Raw genomic sequence first — 18,175 nt, 5'->3', positions numbered from 1 at the left:
ACTGGCCATTAATGTCTGGGCATCATCTCGGGTTGATCGCGATGCCCCGTCAGCACTAGATAATAGATATGATCCAGTTAGGAAAAGCAAGTAAGAAACAAAAGAAGCAAACTTTTAGCGATAGTCTAAGCAATACACTCGGTGAGCTGTGGGTAAGGTCAATCCACTGCACGCTTACAATCCTGGTTATTCGAGTCTGAAGTGGTAAAGTCATTGAAAGCTTGCAGAGATACGAAATACGACTGCCAAGCTACGGCAGGAGAGACTGGCGCAGACGCAGGCCCGAGATCAGCGTCGTAATCCTAACCCCACATCATCCAACCCGATTTTCGGACACCCCGCCATCATGCCCACGCACTTGGATCAAGTGATGGATTGACAGCTCAACAATCACGCCGGACTGTTCCGCCTGTCCAAAGCGCATTTGCAGACAGGGCTCGGCCAAGGTGTACCGCCAAGATGCCGGCATGCGCCCAGCTCTCGACGGAGCTGTGGCTCGAAATCGTCCGTTATGTCTGGGATCCTCCCCCAGTGTCGAGCAGCCCTTGGGAGTGCGACGCATCGAACAAGTGGTACATTGTCGAGGCGTATCAGAGATATGAACACCACCAGTCAGGCCGCCAGGATCTAGTGCGACTATCCCTCGTCTCCCGCCGGCTGGCTGCCATAGCCAGGAGTCACCTGTGGCACTTCGTGGCCCTCACCACGGGCAAGTCTATCAGTGACTTGAGCGACACGCTGGGCAGGTGGCCGGATCTTGGGCATTACATCCGCCACCTGTATTGTCTCGAAGATCTCCAGGGTACGTCGCCGGATAGGGACGAGCACAAGGAGCCTATTGGCGCTTACAGCCCCGACTTCATACCGCCCGAAGACAAGTTGATCATGGAAAAGTGCTTCAACACTATCCTCTCGTTTACGCCGAACCTGGAGACACTGATGTTCCTGTTTCCCGACAGTGAAACATTTCTTGAGTGTACACTACCGGTGCTGTGGAAAGGCGTGCTGAAACGCCCCGTCTTTGACCACACGTGGACAGAGGTCGAAGATGACGACCGCACTTATCCGAGTTTCTCCAAGCTCAAGACCCTCCAAGTCTGCCGCGATGTCCACGAGCAGAATTACCGCGACAGCTACCGGCACGGCGTATTCGCGTGCAACATCGTCCCCCTCTTGCACAAGCTGCCGCACTTGCAGACCCTCGAAGTCCTCGCCGACGACGGTTCCATCTGGTTCCAACATCTCAACGAAGCGGGGGCCCAGGCCCTCGGACCGCCAGCGGCGCCAGCCCTCTATCTCCTCGAGTTCCCAACTCTGCTCCACGTTCGCCTTCTCCATACCTGCTCTATCGAAACCCACATCTCTCAACTGTGCTGGGCCTGCGTCAACCTCGAGACCTTGGTCATTTACTTCGAAGATGCTTTCCCCCCAGAAATGGACAATGCCCAAAGTCAAGATCCAGAGGTCAATCAAGAAAGCCGCCCACCGTCCCTCGTCAAGGCCATCGCCGCTCGCTCAAACACCCTGCAGCACCTTGAGATCATCTCTCCGCCATGTGGGAACTTCCTGTCGCGCACACACAATGAGGAAAGACGGCTGAGCTGCCTCCCGCAAATGACCCGTCTGAAGCACCTGACCCTCGACTGGCGGGGCCTCTTTGGCCCATACGACACGATCGACGCCGCGGTCGCCGAGCTCGGCGGGCTGGACGGCTTGCTCCCGCCGCGGCTGGAGAGCTTCGACCTCGTGTGCTACTGGAACGACATCCTTGCCCACGACGAGAACCCCGACGTCCAGAGGAAAGAGGTCGACACCACGATCACCTTGCTCAGGCAGCTGCACGAGCAGCAGCGCGTGGGCGCGCGCGACGCCGCCGCTTCGAAGCGGCCGCTGCGGCGGGTGCGCTTGTCCACGGCGCGCGAGAACTACAACCCCCTACCTGAGATCGCGGCAGCGGGGATGCCGGAAGAGGGCGAGGCCGAGGCCTGGTTCGCGCCGGAGTGGGAGTTTGGCTGGTTCAGCGTGCCGGAGCGGTTCGACGCGGCTGCGCTGAACATTAGTGACACGGCGAGTGAGAGTGGCAGGACCCAGAGGAGGCTAGCGATGACTCAGTGATCACGGTTGACAATTGCAGACAGGCTCGGTCACTGATTCTGGACGAAATGCCGCAAAATTGAAGTCATATTTCTCATCTCCAACGGGAAATGTGCTATGCTGCCATTTGTGAAAAACTAACTCCAACATCTCCACTCTACATCCTACAGACCGCAGAAACCAAAGACGAAACAACCCTTGTATCACGAAAGGAAAACACCGCACATCGTCTACACGTCACCCATCTAGGCGTGGCCGACGAGGCCTGCCTTGGGCGCGCCATCAGGGTTGATGTCGGCGCCGGCGAAGCCGAGAGCCGAGTTCCACGCGTTGGCGACGCTGGCGTCCTTCTTGCCGCTGGCCGTGACCTGGGCCTCGGCCTTTGTGGCGGCGTCCTTGGCGGCCTGGTTGGCGCCGCAGACGTTGGTCAGCTGGTCCTTGATGCGGCGGGCGATGATGGCCGGGTTCAGCGCCTCCTGCTGGCCCTTGTTGACGAGCGGGTCGACGGCCTGGAAGGTGAACTCGGTGTCCTTGCGGCCGTTGAGCCCGGGCTCGAACTTCATGGTCGGCACGCACTTGCCAAAGTCGAGGCCGGCGATGCTCGAGGCGACGAAGCCCGGAAAATTTCCGGTCACGGCGTTGGTCACTGCGCCGGTGCCAGCAGCATTGCCGCCTGTTTTTCCAGAATTGGCATTGCCAGTATTGTTTTTGGCTGCGTTACCAGCGTTTCCTCCGCACGTTACGGGGACCGCCTGCTTGCCGCCTGCATTCTGCTGACCGCCAGTATTCTGCTTGCCGCCTGCATTGGCATTGCCGCCTGCCTTGGCACCGTCCGAGCCAACAGAAGTGAAATTGGAAAAGCCGTTTGCCTTCATCACGTCCGCGACGCTCATGCCGTTTGCAGCGAAGGGCGTTGTCTTGGACTTTTCGGCGTTTGCGTTCTCGACGGCTGAGCCGACGACGGCCGGGTCGACGAGCGGGACGACGCCGCGCAGCTGGGCGGTGGCGGGCAGGGAGGCGTCGGAGCAGATGTTGGGCACGCTCACGGCGAAGGGGTTGAAGTTCTGCTCGGCCGCGACGAGCCCGCGAGCGGCGGCGATGGCTCGGTCGCTAGTGCCGAGGGCTGCGACGATGGCGTCGGCCTGCTTCAGCTTGGCGCAGGGGTTGGCGGCGGCGAGCAGGAACTGGATGGAGGCGCCGGCCAGGGTGGCGGCCTGGCCCGGGTTGCCGAGGTCGGAGAGGGCGCTGATGGCCTGGATGGCGCCGTTGCCCTGCTCCTGGCCGAAGCGGGCCTCGACGGCGACCGAGGCCGCGAGGAGGAGGGTGGAGGTACGCATGTACATCTTTGCTTGTCTTGGTTGATTTCTTAGACGGTGGGGTGGGAAAAGAGAGAGCTTTGTCCTGTGAGCCTAAAAGAGAATGAAGGAGAGGCCGTTGTGGTATCGAGAAGAGAAATGGTTGATTTCAAGGTACAGATAAAAACGGGCAGTTCACAGAACTGGTAAAGAACGAAAGTGCAAAAGACTGAATGTCAAGAAACAGACAAGCGGAAGAATGAATGAAGCGGATGAGGAACGAAGGAGGGAAGACGTCACCAAGAGGCGGGAGGGGGCACATGTATTTATCTTGGGAGGCGCTGGGGTAGGTAGCTACGTCCGACCATGCCGAGCCCAGATCAGGCCCCTACCCAGGATACGGTCGCAGTTCGGCTCCTTCCCGCAATAGGCTCGTGGTGACGATGGGGCCACGATCCCTGGGCGAGGGCTCCTGGTCTCATCGCTCGAGGTCGGTCTTGGTGTTGAAACTGGCCGGTGCGTTTTGGAGGGACCGGGGTCGAAGCTCAATCCTCCATGTGGGTGGGTGCGTGGCGGCGACGCTAACCGCTGTCGCCCATGTCATCATCGTGAAGTAGCCTCAACTGCGTGCATGGGCAAGGCCATCGGATTGGGCGCAGGAATGAAAACCACTGCGCCTTTGCCTGGACCGCAGATTGCTGCTCTCTGGTAGCATGGTTTATGATCGCTGCGAATCCTGACCGGGCATCAAGCATAACGATAGAGCGAGGCGGAGTCGTCTCCATGAACATGAGCAATGATCCACGCCCCATTTACCAAAACACCAGACATCAGACCAAAAAGATCAGCCAGGGCCAACCCAGTGCCTGGAGCGTATCACCAGCGCATCCCAGGCACGACATGGCGGGTCTTGAATCGACAGCAGGGAATGTGAAACCCTAAATGATGGAGATCATTGAGGTAGGATTGCCCATCTGATGTTGTTCCTCACTGCGACCAGGGTCCGTGGTGATGCGGGGCAAGGGGCTCAAGGGGCTGAAGCTGAGACCGAACAGGCCTGGACGGTCTCGACCACCTCAACCTGGTTAGCTCGCTGGAGATTCATGCCCTGACGCTTCGAAATTGGGCCAGCCAGGTGCCCGGCGGCTCGGGAACTAGTGCCTGACATCCGTCAAAAGTTAGACTAGCCCAGGAACGTGCCCGCGGCCTTGTTCAAGATCGTTGCCGAATCTGAATCTTCACTAAGAAGGCTTGCCCCCACTCGTCCACGCGAAATGAGCGCCCTCGATGCGAGCGCAGCCGGGCGAGTAGTGAAACCTTTCTTCAACCTCCTACTCCATACTTGGTACGAATACCTACGGGCCAGTCCAATACAGTAGCCAGCACCGAAAGAGCGGCTCCATATAGGCCAGCATGTCCGGGCATTGGCGGAGCCTCCCAGGGGTAATACCTGCTCAGAGCGTAACTTTACCCGATCTCCATCCTCCTCGACTTGGACAAAGATCTGCATCACCATCCCTTGTGGGTATCAGGGTCACCAGGTACAGAATTTGCAGAGGGCAGCTGTCGCCAAGTATCGGCTGGAGCCGAACAAAATGTCGCATTGGGAGATCGGATCACATCCCATCTGAGTGTGTCAATAAGGAGATCCTGGAGGCTTGCTCCACTCATCAAGAGCTGATACTTGTTCTCATTGCGCCGATATCATTAAAGGTCTTCTCCTTGTTTTAATGTTGAAAGGAGACATCGGGCCGTAGGCTGTGTTGTCGATTCTCGGCCGAACTTGCACAAACCTTTATCTTCAAGAACCCTCAGGTGAGAATGTTTGACGAGACAGGTTTTGTCTCAATCCATGTGCTTGTCAAGGATTCAGAGGGTTATGATTACCCACCGTGCGCACCACATCAGACGCTTTTCCCATTCATGTGTTTCACGAATTTCTAGGGCGACAGTTGAATAACAGATGGGCCCTTGATCTCTCACCCTCATCATGATTTCATCATGTCGCCATCTCGTTATTGAGAACAGGATGGTTCAACAAGGTTGAGTACTATACTCTATCATACTCTATATGTCTAGATGAGCTCCGTTCAGATGCATACGTGTCACTCAACCATATTTCAAAATAACCCTACAAAACATCCATCCATAATGTTGCTCTCCAATATGCCAGTCTGCACTCACGATCAATAATGACACTTGCACATGCAGGTCCCATAAGACGGTGCATTTCCAGTATGCTTGCACTACACCAAGTGTTTGGTTAGCCCGCTCAAACAAGTCAAAGCAACATTAATCGTGGCGTCACGGTATCGGAAAGAAACATAGGACCAACATAGGAGGCACTGCAGTCGAGGTAGACGCTGCCATCCCTGCAAGAGATGTAGCAAGAGTCGGTAGTAGTGAGCAGGATATGGCTGCGGCAGCGGCTCCTTCTGGCTCAGCGGCTGGGCCAGCAAGAGCCTCGGCGAAGAGTGCAAAGGCACAGATAATGGAGTATTGCATCTTGAAGGCTTTGGAAAAGGTTTGGGCTGACTTCTGGAGAACTTTGCCACGAGCAGCATCCAACCCTCAACCCAAACAGCGAATGCCCGCAGATTTATGCAACTCACATCCCGACGAACTATCCCCGGTGATGCGTCAAGACGTGCGTCCACTATTCGTCATCACGATCGTAGGCCCGTCTTAAATGTGTCCCGTCGGAGCGGTGACGCATCTTACATTGCCTGGCCCGGGTCGGCGACCTGAAGGAGCCACTCTGGTTTAAGCTTAAGCGAGAGGGTCGCATCGAACGAGCAGCTGAGACGGGGAGCACAAAAGTCAAATTGCCATCCCACGGGCCGCCGAACGCCTTTCCAAGCATCCCCCAGGCCCTCAAGCTTTGAGTGGTGCCCTCCATATAAAAGCTCAAGTCAGGAGTTCACATAGATCAAGCTTATAAAATTGGTCTGAACACAGTATCGACCGAGACAGCAATGGCTCTCATAGCGCCGGATGCGTTGTAGGCGTTGAGGAGTTACAAGGTCTCGTCATCGTAGTATCTCATTCAAGGCCGCTGGCGCTGAGATAGTCCTGGCTAGATTGTGGGCCAACTGTTGGACAATGTGGTCTTGTTCGTGAAATGGCTCGAGGCTCACAGCAGCAAGCTATACCTAATTATTTGCACATAGCGAGAGTGAACTACTGAAACGTCATAGTCCACATGTTAATAGACCAAGTCCTAACCCATCACTTCCTTCGGTGTCATTATCCGAACTCTTGCGTAATACTATGTACTCAGCATATTTTCCCTCGTCGTTCAATTGCAGTGCCCTGCATTACGAATGGATTTCAAATGACGTTAAAGGCTGATCCAGTACCTGCATCTCTGGAACCAGGGTAGTACTTAACGTGATGCATCGCCAGGCAGCAACATTATTAGCATCTCTGATATTCTTGGGAATGAGTTATTATGGATCCAAATCATACCGCGGCAACTGAAGAGACAGGGATGTGATGCACCTCGTAACTGCAAGCCTTTCTTATGACGAACGTTGCAAACTTCACAGAGCCGAAGAATAGCCGATGAGCACGGAGAGAAGCACTTTCGATCTCCAAAAAGAGTCCCCATCGGCGCCATACGTCCGAGTTGAACCAGCGCAGAACCTCATCTGGTAAACGGAGAGCTTCCCAAAGAAATATCGTGTTTGCTAAACGCTAGACGGGCAAGTGGTAAGGTTGCATCTGTGAATGGACTAATGTATGTGTGTATGTATAGCATGCACCGCCCCAAGGACCGGATCACGACCGTTGTAGCCGGCAGTGGACTCTCACCCCACACCCACTGCTGCACAAATCAAGCGGGCCGATACCACAGACCAGGTCCATGCTCCACGCTCGGCATCTACCCCGTTCTGAGGAGTCAATGCTCTTGCTACCTCACGGCAGCTACAGCGGCAACTAGGATGCTACGGGACTTATTTATATTACTTTTCATTTCCTGGGGACGAGCCTGGCATTTGGATCTGTCGATCACAGCCCTTCAGCTCGCCTTTGATGTCCAACTACCCAATATGCTCACCCATTGCTCAGACGCGGTAGCCTACGGGCTCTTGCTCTTGAGCAGCTTTCAAGCAGCCTCCGCTGATGCACCACTTCAGGTTCAGACCAGCAGTGGCTCCCTGACAGGCTTCATCAATTGCACCGCTCCGAGTGTCCGCCAATTCCTTGGTGTTCCCTTCGCCTTACCACCTACGGGAAAGCTGCGCTTCGAGCCCCCTGTCAAAGTGACCGACAATGGGCCTCTTCAGGTCAAGGCCTTCAAGCCTTCATGTATGCAGTCTGTCAGTGGGCCGGTCAACACGTCCGACCCGAACACAGACGTGTATGCCATCATGCCGCAGTTCGGAATCAATGGCGGCATCAGCGAGGACTGTCTGTATCTGAATGTGTACGCGCCGCTCAACCCGACTACGCCGAGCCTCCCGGTCATTGTCTGGGTATGTCAGCCTCATCACTAGAGCAGGATGGGCAGGAGTAATCACTGACTCCAAGCCCGTACCTTTGTTTCAGATCTACGGTGGTGGGTTCACCAACGGTGGTGCCAATGTGCTCTATCAGATACCGGATAAATGGGTGCAGAGGACGCAGGGGCATGTGGTTGTGACTATGAAGTAAGGCGTCTCCAACGGGTTCTTGGGAGTACATATTGCAGAAAGCTAAACGTTCATAGCTATCGGCTGGGCGTTTTTGGGTATCCCAGTGCTCCGGGCCAAATGAAGAACGTCGGGTTGATGGACCAGCGAATGGTGTGAGTATTTCGCGACAGCTGGTGCTTCTTGTGCCAGTATGATTGACAAGAAGACTAGCGTTGAATGGGTTCGGGATAATATTGCTGCATTTGGGTAAGTTGTTCAAGACCAGTTATTGAGTTTCAGTGACACTAATCTGGACCCCAGAGGCGACCCAGCCCGCATTTCCCTCATGGGCCAGTCCGCTGGCTCCGCCTCCGTCAACTTCTACGCCTACTCATACGTGGACGATCCTATTGTGGCTGGCTTCATCGGTCACTCTGGAGCTGCCAGCATCCTCACATCTACTGACGCGTCCGGCTCCAACTTTAACACACTCGCTGACTCTGTGGGCTGTGGCAAGCTCAGCGCGGCCGCTGAATTGCAGTGCATGCAGAATGTTGACGCTGCGAAACTACAGGCAGCAGCAGAGAGCAACCGCTCCCGGAGCTTCTTTCCGTATGCTGACAACATCACGGCTCCTGCCAATCCGGCGGATCGACTCGCCAAAGGGTTGGTCGCGAAAAAGGTACGGCAGAAAGCCCGATGGTGAGGTTTGGCAGTGCAGAGGTGTTGCATATGCTGACTACCATGTTCATAGCCCTTTCTGATGGGCAATACGGACAACGAAGGCGGTGGATTGAGCACGATCGGAGGGATGACCCCGGAGGCGCGGCGGTTTGGGCTTTCGGGCCTGGCTTGTCCTGTGATAGACGAGGCAAACCAACGTTTTCAGCACGGTTATGTTACATACCGCTATCTATACGCGGGGAATTTCTCAAACATATCCCCGCTCCCGTGGATTGGAGCTTGTCACAGCTGTAAGACCACCGAGGGTTGGATCCTGTTAATGTCTATATGGCGCTGACGCAAATCCCAATACAGGCGATTTACCGCTTGCCTTCGGAACGCACTATGAATACGACAACACGCATACTGGACTGAAGTCAACAGATCTCGAGTGGGGAACGAGTTTCGCCATGGAAGGTATGCTAAAGTCTCCCACTCAGACTGGGTCTGTTGCTGCACATTGTGTTGACGTGAATATGCAGGTCTCTGGCTCTCGTTCGCCTCCAACCCGAACGAAAGTCCGAGGTATAAGGATTACACCTGGCCGCAATACAACCCGAACACGACAAGCATTGCGTTGATCGGTTTTAATACCCCGATCCAGCCGATCTCAACTGGGTGGTTCGATGGGAATTGCACTGGTCTATAGGTTGCGCTTGATGATTCTTGAGTGTGTGTCGAGTGTGTATTTTGGAGGAGAGATATACCGTAGCCATTCTGCCGCGACTGAGCCTTGGCCAACCTAGGTTTGAACCAAGTGTTGAGTGGAGTCTCGGCCGAGAGTTGGCCGCCATCGGGCGACGTCTTTTTCGGCGGTGCGATAACGCGGTGTTCTAGTCAATACAATCGGCCGTTCAGGGACGGGCGTACAGGATAAAAACCATGCAAAATAATCCACTGCAGATGTACATATCGGCTTCGTCTTTCTCCCTGTAATTACGATTTGATATTGCCATCATGAGTTTCACCCATATTGTCGCATTCCAGTTTAAAAACGGGTCTTCCCCCGAGGTTGTCAGGGTGTGTTTTTGCACCACAAATCGAAGCCACCGGTTCCAAGAGCTGACTTGTATTAATTCGCAGGAACTGGTCTCTCGGATGTCTGATTTGAAGTCCAGGTGCTTACACCCTCAGACTGGGCAGCCCTATATCCTTTCAGCTCAAGGCGGCCGCGATAATTCTGTTCAAGGCTTGCAGGTAAGTGCATTTTGAAGTGATGAGCATGATTTGCTTCCTGTAAGACTGTTTAGTTAGACTGACCTGTAATTGTGCAATACAGAACGGCTTGACCCACGTTTTCGTGGTTGAGTTCTCCTCCAAGGAAGACCGGGACTATTATGCTCTCAATGATCCCGTACATCTCGAGTTCGTACAGTGGAGCGACGAGGTTGTGGATAAAGTTTGGGCGATCGATTTTGTGAACGGGGTTTGGTGAAGCGCTCTTCTTGATATCGGAAGTCTTCAGTCTACAGTCACACTTGATAATATCAATGACTTTGTTGTCTCGCTGTTATCTTCTTTCGAATTGCAGAGTAATTGTATACACCAGATCGGCATCGACAACCCAATACCACCCAGTCTCATAACTTTTGCCACTTCACAAATGGCACGTTTTCTCTCCCAGACGAAACCACATCGTCTTTCGCAACGAATCTCCCGAATGAGCCTATTCATGTTTGGCAGCAAAAATGACTTTCCAGAACGCAAAATATTTTGCTGTATAGGCATTGACGAGTGGAAATCACAGAACGAGCTTGAAGGAGGGCTCGCGATCATCACCGCTGCCTTCGAACTCGGCATACTTGCCCCTGGCCTTGTCTCTATTGATTTTGGCGCAGTAGAGAACATTGCACAGGATCCTGCATACATGGTCAACATCAATTCCCTCTTTCTTTGGCATTATCAAAACTTACAGGAACCACCCCCCAGTGATCAAGCCCAGCACGATGGTGTGTCCCTTGTGATACTGCGGCCCCTCCTTCTTCGGGTAGACAAATACTGTCACGAAACCCCCGCAGTTGGCGATGGCAAGCTGCAGGCCCGCTGCGGTCGCGCGCTTGTAGTGTCCAGCTGAGTTGTTTGCCAGCCACCCCAGCACCGGCGGAACGCTGCTGTAGAGACCGACAGCCATGAGGAAGATCATGCCGTATTTGACCTTCGGGTCGGTCGTGTTGGCAATGACGGCGTAGCCTATGATCGCGATCGGCAAGGTGACGAGCATCATGATGCCGCGTACTTTGAAGTGGTCTGACACAAAGGCAACGATGACTGCGCGGTTACAAGTTTAGCCAGCTGGTACACATGAGAGTTGTGGACACCAACATACCAGTGACTACCGCAGCTACAGCATACGGGATGACAGACCACAGCTGCGCTTCGTTGGCCGTGTAGCCAAGCGCAGCAATAATAGTAGGCAGCTATGCGTCTTTGTCAGTGGGGAAGTGTAGTCTGGGTGGGCGAGGAGAGAGGTTTAGACCTACGAAGAGACCAAACGAATAAAGTCCTGCCAAGATCCCAAAGTATGCGCAAGCAGTGAGCCAAGTCTGCGGGCTGAAGGCACCTCGTCTCACCTCGCGCCACGAGAACTTCTCGTGCACCTCATGCTCACTGCTGCTGACCCCATTCTCGACGCCACGAAGCCTCCGAATGGCAAGCAGGCGCTCCTCTTCAGACAGGAAGCTCGCGGTACCCAAGTCGTTGGGGAGCATCCAGTAGGCGAAGCCAGCGCAGACAACGGTGAAGAGGCCCTCGATGATGAAGATCCACCTCCACGCTGCCAGTCCGCCGCGCCCGCCAATCTCGGCGAGCCCACGCGCGAGGAGACCGCCAAAGGCGCCAGACAGCGACGCAGCCGTGTAGAACAGCCCGATCCTGAGCGCGAGCTCGCTGCGGGTGTAGAGCGTGGAGAGATACAGCACCATGCCGGGCAGCAAGCCGCCCTCGGCGAGACCGAGCACGGCGCGGACGGCCACGAAGCCGGCAAAGTTCTGGATGAAGCCGAGGCACATGGAGATGATGCCCCAGGCGAAGGTGATAAAGGGAAGCCATATCTTGGGCGTGACGCGCTTGAGCACGAGGTTGCTGGGCACTTCGCTCGCGATGTAGGTGGCGTAGAAGACGGCCAGGCCCTGGTCGTACTGGCGATCGGTCATGTGCACATCCTCCTCCAGCTTGTACAGCCTCGCATTTCCGACATTGGTCCGGTCGAGGAACGAGCACAGGAACAATAGGGCCAGAGGCGGAAGAATTCTTCAAAAGGTCAATGGTCAGTTAGTTCATTGCGATTGCATCCCAATTATGCTTCGGCGAACCTTGTGTCCAGCTTCCAGAGGAGTTTGCGAGTCAAGAGTCTTTCCTCGTGGTCGTCCAGAACCGGCTCTTGTTCGAGGTCTCCCTTCTCGTCGTGCTGTCCTTGCAACTCCGCGGAGGTCTTCATATCTGATGGCAATAGACGGGCGTGTGTAGGTGGGTGGTAGGGTCAAATCAAAACGCACGCCAAATCACGGCACAGAATTCGCTTGGGACATAATGGCAAAAGCTCAAAAGCTTATGGACGGGCACACATTTCGACTCCGACTCCGACTCCTCATCATCGAGGTAGAGGTCTCGTGCGGGGGTACCCGCAGCGACCTCCCTGTTACGGTCAATGAGCTTCTCTTCTGTGGGTATCGGGACTTTTTGTATGCCTTAGTGGACGGCAGTTTTGGACGGGAAGTGCGGGGTGAAGAAGCTTGTGTGGAGGCCAAGCAGCAACGGTGCAGCGGACATGATCGTCATCGTCGCTAGTAGTCTCAGTCTTGGGCAAGGATTGGCTCACGAGCCAATAGGAACAGCAGCGTATCCAGGTAAGCCAGCACGGTGTTGCGGTGCTGTGCGCTGTGTCTCCCAAGGTTGACCTGATGAGCTCAGCTCGGGTGGTCTGTCTCTCCCGTCGGACTGCATGCAACAGTTTGCGCATTGGTCCTCACGGCGTCAACTATCTGGCACTTCCCAAGTACTAGGTGTTGTCCAATGCTCGAACAGCGACGATCTGGGTACGGCAGTTGAAGTCAAGCTTTCGGTCAGACTAGACCAGCATTCTGGGCATCTCAATTGCCAAGATGGCCAGGGAGTGGTCAGTCCTTTATGTCTATTCTCCCGAGCCTGACTAGCAAAGTAAGCTCGGTCGCCAAGAGAATACAAATACACGTGTCAAGCTGCAATACCGAGAAGGGGTTTCACAACATCTGGCACAGCCACCGCCATGTTTGGCATAGATAATGAAACTAGCGGTCGGCCGCCCTGTTTTCTCAAACCCCCTTGGGCACCGGTGATCTGACCACTGGAAGCACCAATCGAAGTCAGCCTAACCTGCTGCTCGATTGCCCGTGACGAGGTCTACATGTTGGCCTGTTCAGGGCCCAACTAATAGTGAGTGCCTTATTATGGCTTTTCTGGCTTCTTGTGGGGTCTGCTCATCCCCATATGCAAGAGAGGAATTTCACATTCACAGCCTTTATTGCAACGCAATAACGCACCCCCAACAAGGTAGCAACAAAGGTAATCGCCGCGCCGCACGCTTGGCCGCTCGTCACCTCAACCCGCCCTGCTTCTGAGGCCAGAGGTTGGATGTTGTTGATATTCTCCCTGAGAGACCTGTGCTGTGCCATCCCCCTTCTCGGATGGTATGTTGTTTGCAGCAAAATTGCTGGAGGCCTCCGCGCCGCCAAGTCGCCAAGCTCGCCTGCCAAGAGGCCAGCAGGTTGTTCCCATTAAACAGGCTCATAGGAATGGATGATGGATGCCAAGATTCTCAAAGCACCGGGCCCTTTTGTAAGATTGCAAGGCATTTCTTTTTTCGTGGCAGGCAATACCTGATCGTCAAAGGTCACTGCGGTCACGCATGTTCTGGCCTTTGTCGCACGTTCCTGGACACGATATTGACCTTTCTTCAATTCCCTTTCCATCCCATGTTATTAGTAAATTACCGACCCTATTCTCTCCTTTGCCTTTCTTCCCAGTGAATCAATCCTTTGTTGTGTGGGCGTCACGCTACGTGTGTCGCGTTTCCACAGCAAACAGGAGGGCGACACCACCACCACCACCACCACCATCAAAACATCACTGCCTTTCTTGGTGATACAAAGCTTGATTCGCCAAGAACTTAGAAAAGCTTGCACATCTCACTCCTGAGCCTCACAGCCTTCTAGAAACTGTCAAGCCTGGCTCTCCACACTTTAGTTCATCATGTCGGACATCGACAAGGATACAGAGAAGGCGTCGGATAAGACTGTAAGTCCTTGATATATCGCTCTATTTAGGAGACATCACTTGCAAGAGCTGACAATCTCACTTCCACATGGCAGCAGGCTGAGCAGGCACCAGTGTCCGCCATCGAGGCACCGAAGGAGGCAAAGACAGACGCCAAGCATGGCAACTTCAAACTTGACCTCGAGGATGCACTTACTCCTGACCCAGGAACCGAGGACATGTTCCACGTCCAGGAAAACAAGTTCGCCTTCTCGCCGGGCCAGCTCTCGAAGCTTCTGAACCCCAAGAGCCCCAATGCCTTCTATGCCATGGGCGGCCTGGCCGGTCTCGAGAAGGGACTGCGCACCAACAGGAAGACGGGCCTCAGCGTCGACGAAAAGACCCTCGATGGCGCCGTCTCGTTCGACGAGGTCGCTCCCGAGGGGACGCCCAAGCACGGCGCTGCGGGCGACGCGGTCCCTTCGCCCAATGCCGATAAGAAGACGGACGTGCCGCCGCCGCCGCCGCACAAGCCCGTTACGCCGGGCTTCGACGACCGCCAGCGCGTCTTCCGCGACAACCGGCTCCCCGAGAAGAAGCCCAAGTCGCTGCTCGAGATCGCCTGGACGACCTACAACGACAAGGTGCTCATTCTGCTGACCATCGCCGCCGTTGTCTCCCTCGCTCTGGGCCTCTACCAGACCTTCGGCACACCTCACGCGCCCGACGAGCCGAAAGTCGAGTGGGTCGAGGCTGTAGCCATCATGGTGGCCATCGTCATCGTCGTGGCCGTCGGCACCGTCAACGACTGGAACATGGAACGCCAATTCAACAAACTCAACAAGAAGAACAACGATCGCATGGTCAAGGTTATACGATCGGGAAAGTCCCTCGAGATCAACGTGTTTGACGTCATGGTCGGAGACGTGATGCACCTAACGACTGGCGATCTCATCCCGGTGGACGGCATCTTCATCGAGGGACACGGGGTCAAGTGCGACGAGTCCTCGGCGACTGGCGAGTCGGATCTGCTGCGCAAGGTTGGAGGCGACGAGCTCTACGCTGCTCTGGAGGGAATCGCACAGGGCAAGACGGACCACCCCAACATCGACAAGCTCGACTGCTTCATCATTTCTGGTAGCAAGGTACAAGAGGGAACAGGAACTTTCCTTGTCACGGCTGTCGGTGTCAATTCGAGCTACGGACGAACAACTATGTCTCTCCGCACTGAGCAGGAAGATACGCCCTTGCAGAAGAAGCTGAACATCCTGGCCGACTGGATTGCCAAGCTCGGCGCTGGCGCCGCTCTGGTTCTGTTCATTGTCCTCTTCATCAAGTTCTGCGCTCAGCTTCCGAAGAATAAGGCCTCGCCATCGGAGAAGGGACAAGAATTCCTGAAACTCTTCATTGTTTCTGTTACCGTCGTTGTCGTCGCCGTGCCCGAGGGTCTTCCGCTAGCTGTCACGTTGGCGTTGTCATTCGCGACGAATCGCATGGTCAAAGACAACAACCTGGTCCGCGTGTTGAAGGCTTGCGAGACAATGGGAAATGCCACGACCGTATGTTCCGACAAGACCGGCACTCTGACGCAAAACAAGATGACCGTGGTGGCTGCAACACTTGGCAAGAGCTCTAGCTTTGGCGGCACTGATGCTCCTCTCGATGATACCAAGGACGAAGCCGGATCTGAAAAGGCACACGCGCCGAACACTGTGCCGAACATGCCCGTGGCTGATTTTGTCAAGGGAATGAGCGATGAGACCAAGAAAGCGATTATCCAGTCGAACGCGGTCAACTCTACTGCTTTCGAGGGTGACCAGGACGGCGAGCAGACATTTATCGGCTCCAAGACTGAAGTTGCGCTCCTGACATTCTGTCGAGATCACCTTGGAGCCGGCCCCGTCCAGGAAGAGCGCGACAACGCCAACGTGGTGCAGGTCGTGCCTTTTGACTCCGCTGTGAAGTATATGGCTACTGTGGTTAAGTTGCCCAATGGCAAGTTCAGAGCTTACGTCAAGGGTGCTTCGGAGATCCTGCTGGGCAAGTGCACGCGCATCGTCTCGGATCCCTCGGCCAGTGAACTGGTTGATACCGAGTTGACCGACGACGACCGAGAGATGCTGCTCCAGACTATCACTTCCTACGCCGGCCAGACCCTCCGCACCATTGCTTCCTCGTATCGCGACTTTGAGTCCTGGCCACCCGCCGACGCTGTGGCTGCCGATGAGCCCAGCATGGCGGACTTCAACAAGCTTCACCAGGACATGACTCTGATCGGCATCTTTGGTATCAAGGATCCCTTGCGTGACACCGTCAAGGAGGCGATTATCGACTGCCAGCGTGCTGGCGTGGTGGTCCGGATGGTCACTGGCGACAACATTCTGACTGGCCGGGCCATTGCCCGCGAATGCGGCATCTACCATCCCGAGAACGGCGGGATCGCCATGGAAGGTCCCGAGTTCCGCCGCAAGACCGATGAGGAACTCAAAGAGCTTGTGCCGAATCTGCAGGTACTCGCCCGCTCGAGTCCCGAGGACAAGCGCATCCTCGTTCGCACTCTCAAGGGCCTTGGCGAGACGGTTGCTGTGACCGGTGACGGCACCAACGACGCGCCTGCCCTCAAATTGGCGGATATCGGATTCTCTATGGGTATCGCCGGTACTGAGGTTGCCAAGGAGGCGTCCGAGATCATTCTCATGGACGACAATTTTGCTTCTATCGTCAAGGGTATGATGTGGGGACGCGCGATCAACGATGCTGTCAAGAAGTTCTTGCAGGTAAGTTCTCTGAGCTTGGCTTGACGACTTGGACTTATCTTGAAACTAACCTCGCATGTTAGTTCCAACTCACGGTCAACGTCACCGCGGTCGTGCTGACTTTCGTCTCCGCCGTCGCCAGTGCCGAGGAAGAGTCGGTGCTGAACGCTGTGCAGCTGCTCTGGGTCAACCTCATCATGGATACCTTCGCTGCCCTGGCACTTGCCACAGACCCTCCGACCCGCTCTGTGCTTGACCGCAAGCCTGACCGAAAGTCTGCACCTCTCATCACCCTGCGCATGCTCAAGATGATCGTTGGCCAGGCCATCTGCCAGCTCGCAATCACCTTTGTCTTGCACTTCGGCGGATGGACTCTGCTCAACTACGACGAGATGCCGGCGGACCAAGAGCCCGGAAAGAGACTCAACACTCTAGTTTTCAACGTCTTTGTATGGCTCCAAATCTTCAACGAGATCAAGTAAGTGAACATTGCCATCTGTATCGCAACACACTCTTGGACGTCTTTACTAATCAAACCCGCGCTGCAACAGTAACCGCCGCCTAGACAACAAGCTCAACATCCTCGAGGGCCTCACCCGCAACTACTTCTTCATCGTCATCAACCTCATCATGATCGGCGGGCAGGTCCTCATCATCTTCGTCGGCGGCGAGGCCTTCAAGATCCACAAGCTCGACGGCAAGGAGTGGGGCCTGTCCATCGGCCTCGGCGCCATCTCGATCCCCTGGGGCGCCGCCATCCGCCTCGTCCCGGACCACTGGGTCGCCGCCTGCCTGCCCTGGTTCGTGCGCAAGCGCTGGGCGCCCGAGACCATCTCCGAGGAGCTGCGCCGCCAGCACGCCGACGAGAAGGGCGTCTGGGTCACCGACAGCGAGGGCGAGAAGGAGTTCCGCCCGGCGCCGCCGCTGCGCGTCATGACCTCGATCCGCGGCCAGAGGGTCCGCGAGAACATCAAGAGGGGCCGCGGGTTCCGCGAGCGCATGCACGACGCCAAGCAGGCGGCCAAGGACAAGTGGCATCAGGGCGCTGGCTCGAAGCTGAGCCTGACCGAGAGGAAGTGAGGATGCCACACGCACGCGTAGCGGGCAGGGCTTTGGTCATCACAATGAGATACTCTATTCGTCACGGGTATAACAACGAGCTGTCCACTATTGAGCCGGACAACTGGTCTCGTTTTTCTTTTTCTTACTTTTCTTTTGGAATGGAATGGTTCTACGATTCTAGAGCACATTAAGGCTTGCAAAGAGTCGCCGTAAATACATTCAATATGACTGATTCTGATTGCGCTTCTAGTTTTGCAACAGTCTACCAAACAGTCCTCTCATTGAATGTCATCCTCCTGAAATGTCATCTACCCTCCATATGGCCTCATTCGCTCGTCTACTTTCTGAGAAAGCCTAGCTTGAAACCCTTACGCATCCTCTTTCCTTTTTATCAGAGTAC

The 18,175-nt window shown here is 55.2% G+C and overlaps 5 protein-coding genes across 5 annotated transcripts; 3 read left to right on the top strand and 2 right to left on the bottom strand.

The window, feature by feature from the left end:
• Positions 1–459: 459 nt before the first annotated feature.
• E0L32_007046 (uncharacterized protein) lies at positions 460–2,115 on the top strand (the record flags this gene model as incomplete). Its single annotated transcript, XM_031141747.1, has 1 exon — positions 460–2,115. One exon carries the CDS (start codon positions 460–462, stop codon positions 2,113–2,115), a length of 1,656 nt encoding a protein of 551 aa, XP_030993871.1.
• Positions 2,116–2,339: 224 nt separating this feature from the next.
• E0L32_007045 (uncharacterized protein) lies at positions 2,340–3,437 on the bottom strand (the record flags this gene model as incomplete). The annotated part of the gene is made up of 1 exon (XM_031141745.1): positions 2,340–3,437. The coding sequence occupies one exon, from the start codon at positions 3,435–3,437 to the stop codon at positions 2,340–2,342; it is 1,098 nt and encodes a 365-aa protein (XP_030993870.1).
• A 4,004-nt stretch (positions 3,438–7,441) lies between these two features.
• E0L32_007044 (uncharacterized protein) lies at positions 7,442–9,309 on the top strand (the record flags this gene model as incomplete). Its single annotated transcript, XM_031141744.1, has 7 exons — positions 7,442–7,867; positions 7,923–8,041; positions 8,101–8,178; positions 8,237–8,272; positions 8,327–8,687; positions 8,760–8,979; positions 9,044–9,309. The coding sequence occupies 7 exons, from the start codon at positions 7,442–7,444 to the stop codon at positions 9,307–9,309; spliced, it is 1,506 nt and encodes a 501-aa protein (XP_030993869.1).
• A 1,160-nt stretch (positions 9,310–10,469) lies between these two features.
• Positions 10,470–12,164, bottom strand: E0L32_007043 (uncharacterized protein; the record flags this gene model as incomplete). The annotated part of the gene is made up of 5 exons (XM_031141743.1): positions 10,470–10,587; positions 10,642–10,996; positions 11,055–11,145; positions 11,209–11,977; positions 12,040–12,164. The coding sequence occupies 5 exons, from the start codon at positions 12,162–12,164 to the stop codon at positions 10,470–10,472; spliced, it is 1,458 nt and encodes a 485-aa protein (XP_030993868.1).
• Positions 12,165–13,954: 1,790 nt separating this feature from the next.
• Positions 13,955–17,793, top strand: E0L32_007042 (uncharacterized protein; the record flags this gene model as incomplete). Its single annotated transcript, XM_031141742.1, has 4 exons — positions 13,955–13,999; positions 14,074–16,734; positions 16,797–17,191; positions 17,265–17,793. The coding sequence occupies 4 exons, from the start codon at positions 13,955–13,957 to the stop codon at positions 17,791–17,793; spliced, it is 3,630 nt and encodes a 1,209-aa protein (XP_030993867.1).
• Between the last annotated feature and the right edge of the window lie 382 nt (positions 17,794–18,175).

This window comes from Thyridium curvatum, assembly GCF_004353045.1.
Source record: "Thyridium curvatum strain D216 chromosome Unknown NODE_42_length_358865_cov_86.645117, whole genome shotgun sequence".
Classification (NCBI taxonomy): Eukaryota; Fungi; Ascomycota; class Sordariomycetes; order Thyridiales; family Thyridiaceae; genus Thyridium; species Thyridium curvatum.
Note: the sequence above shows the minus strand (reverse complement) of the source record. Positions and strands in the feature narration are given on the sequence as shown.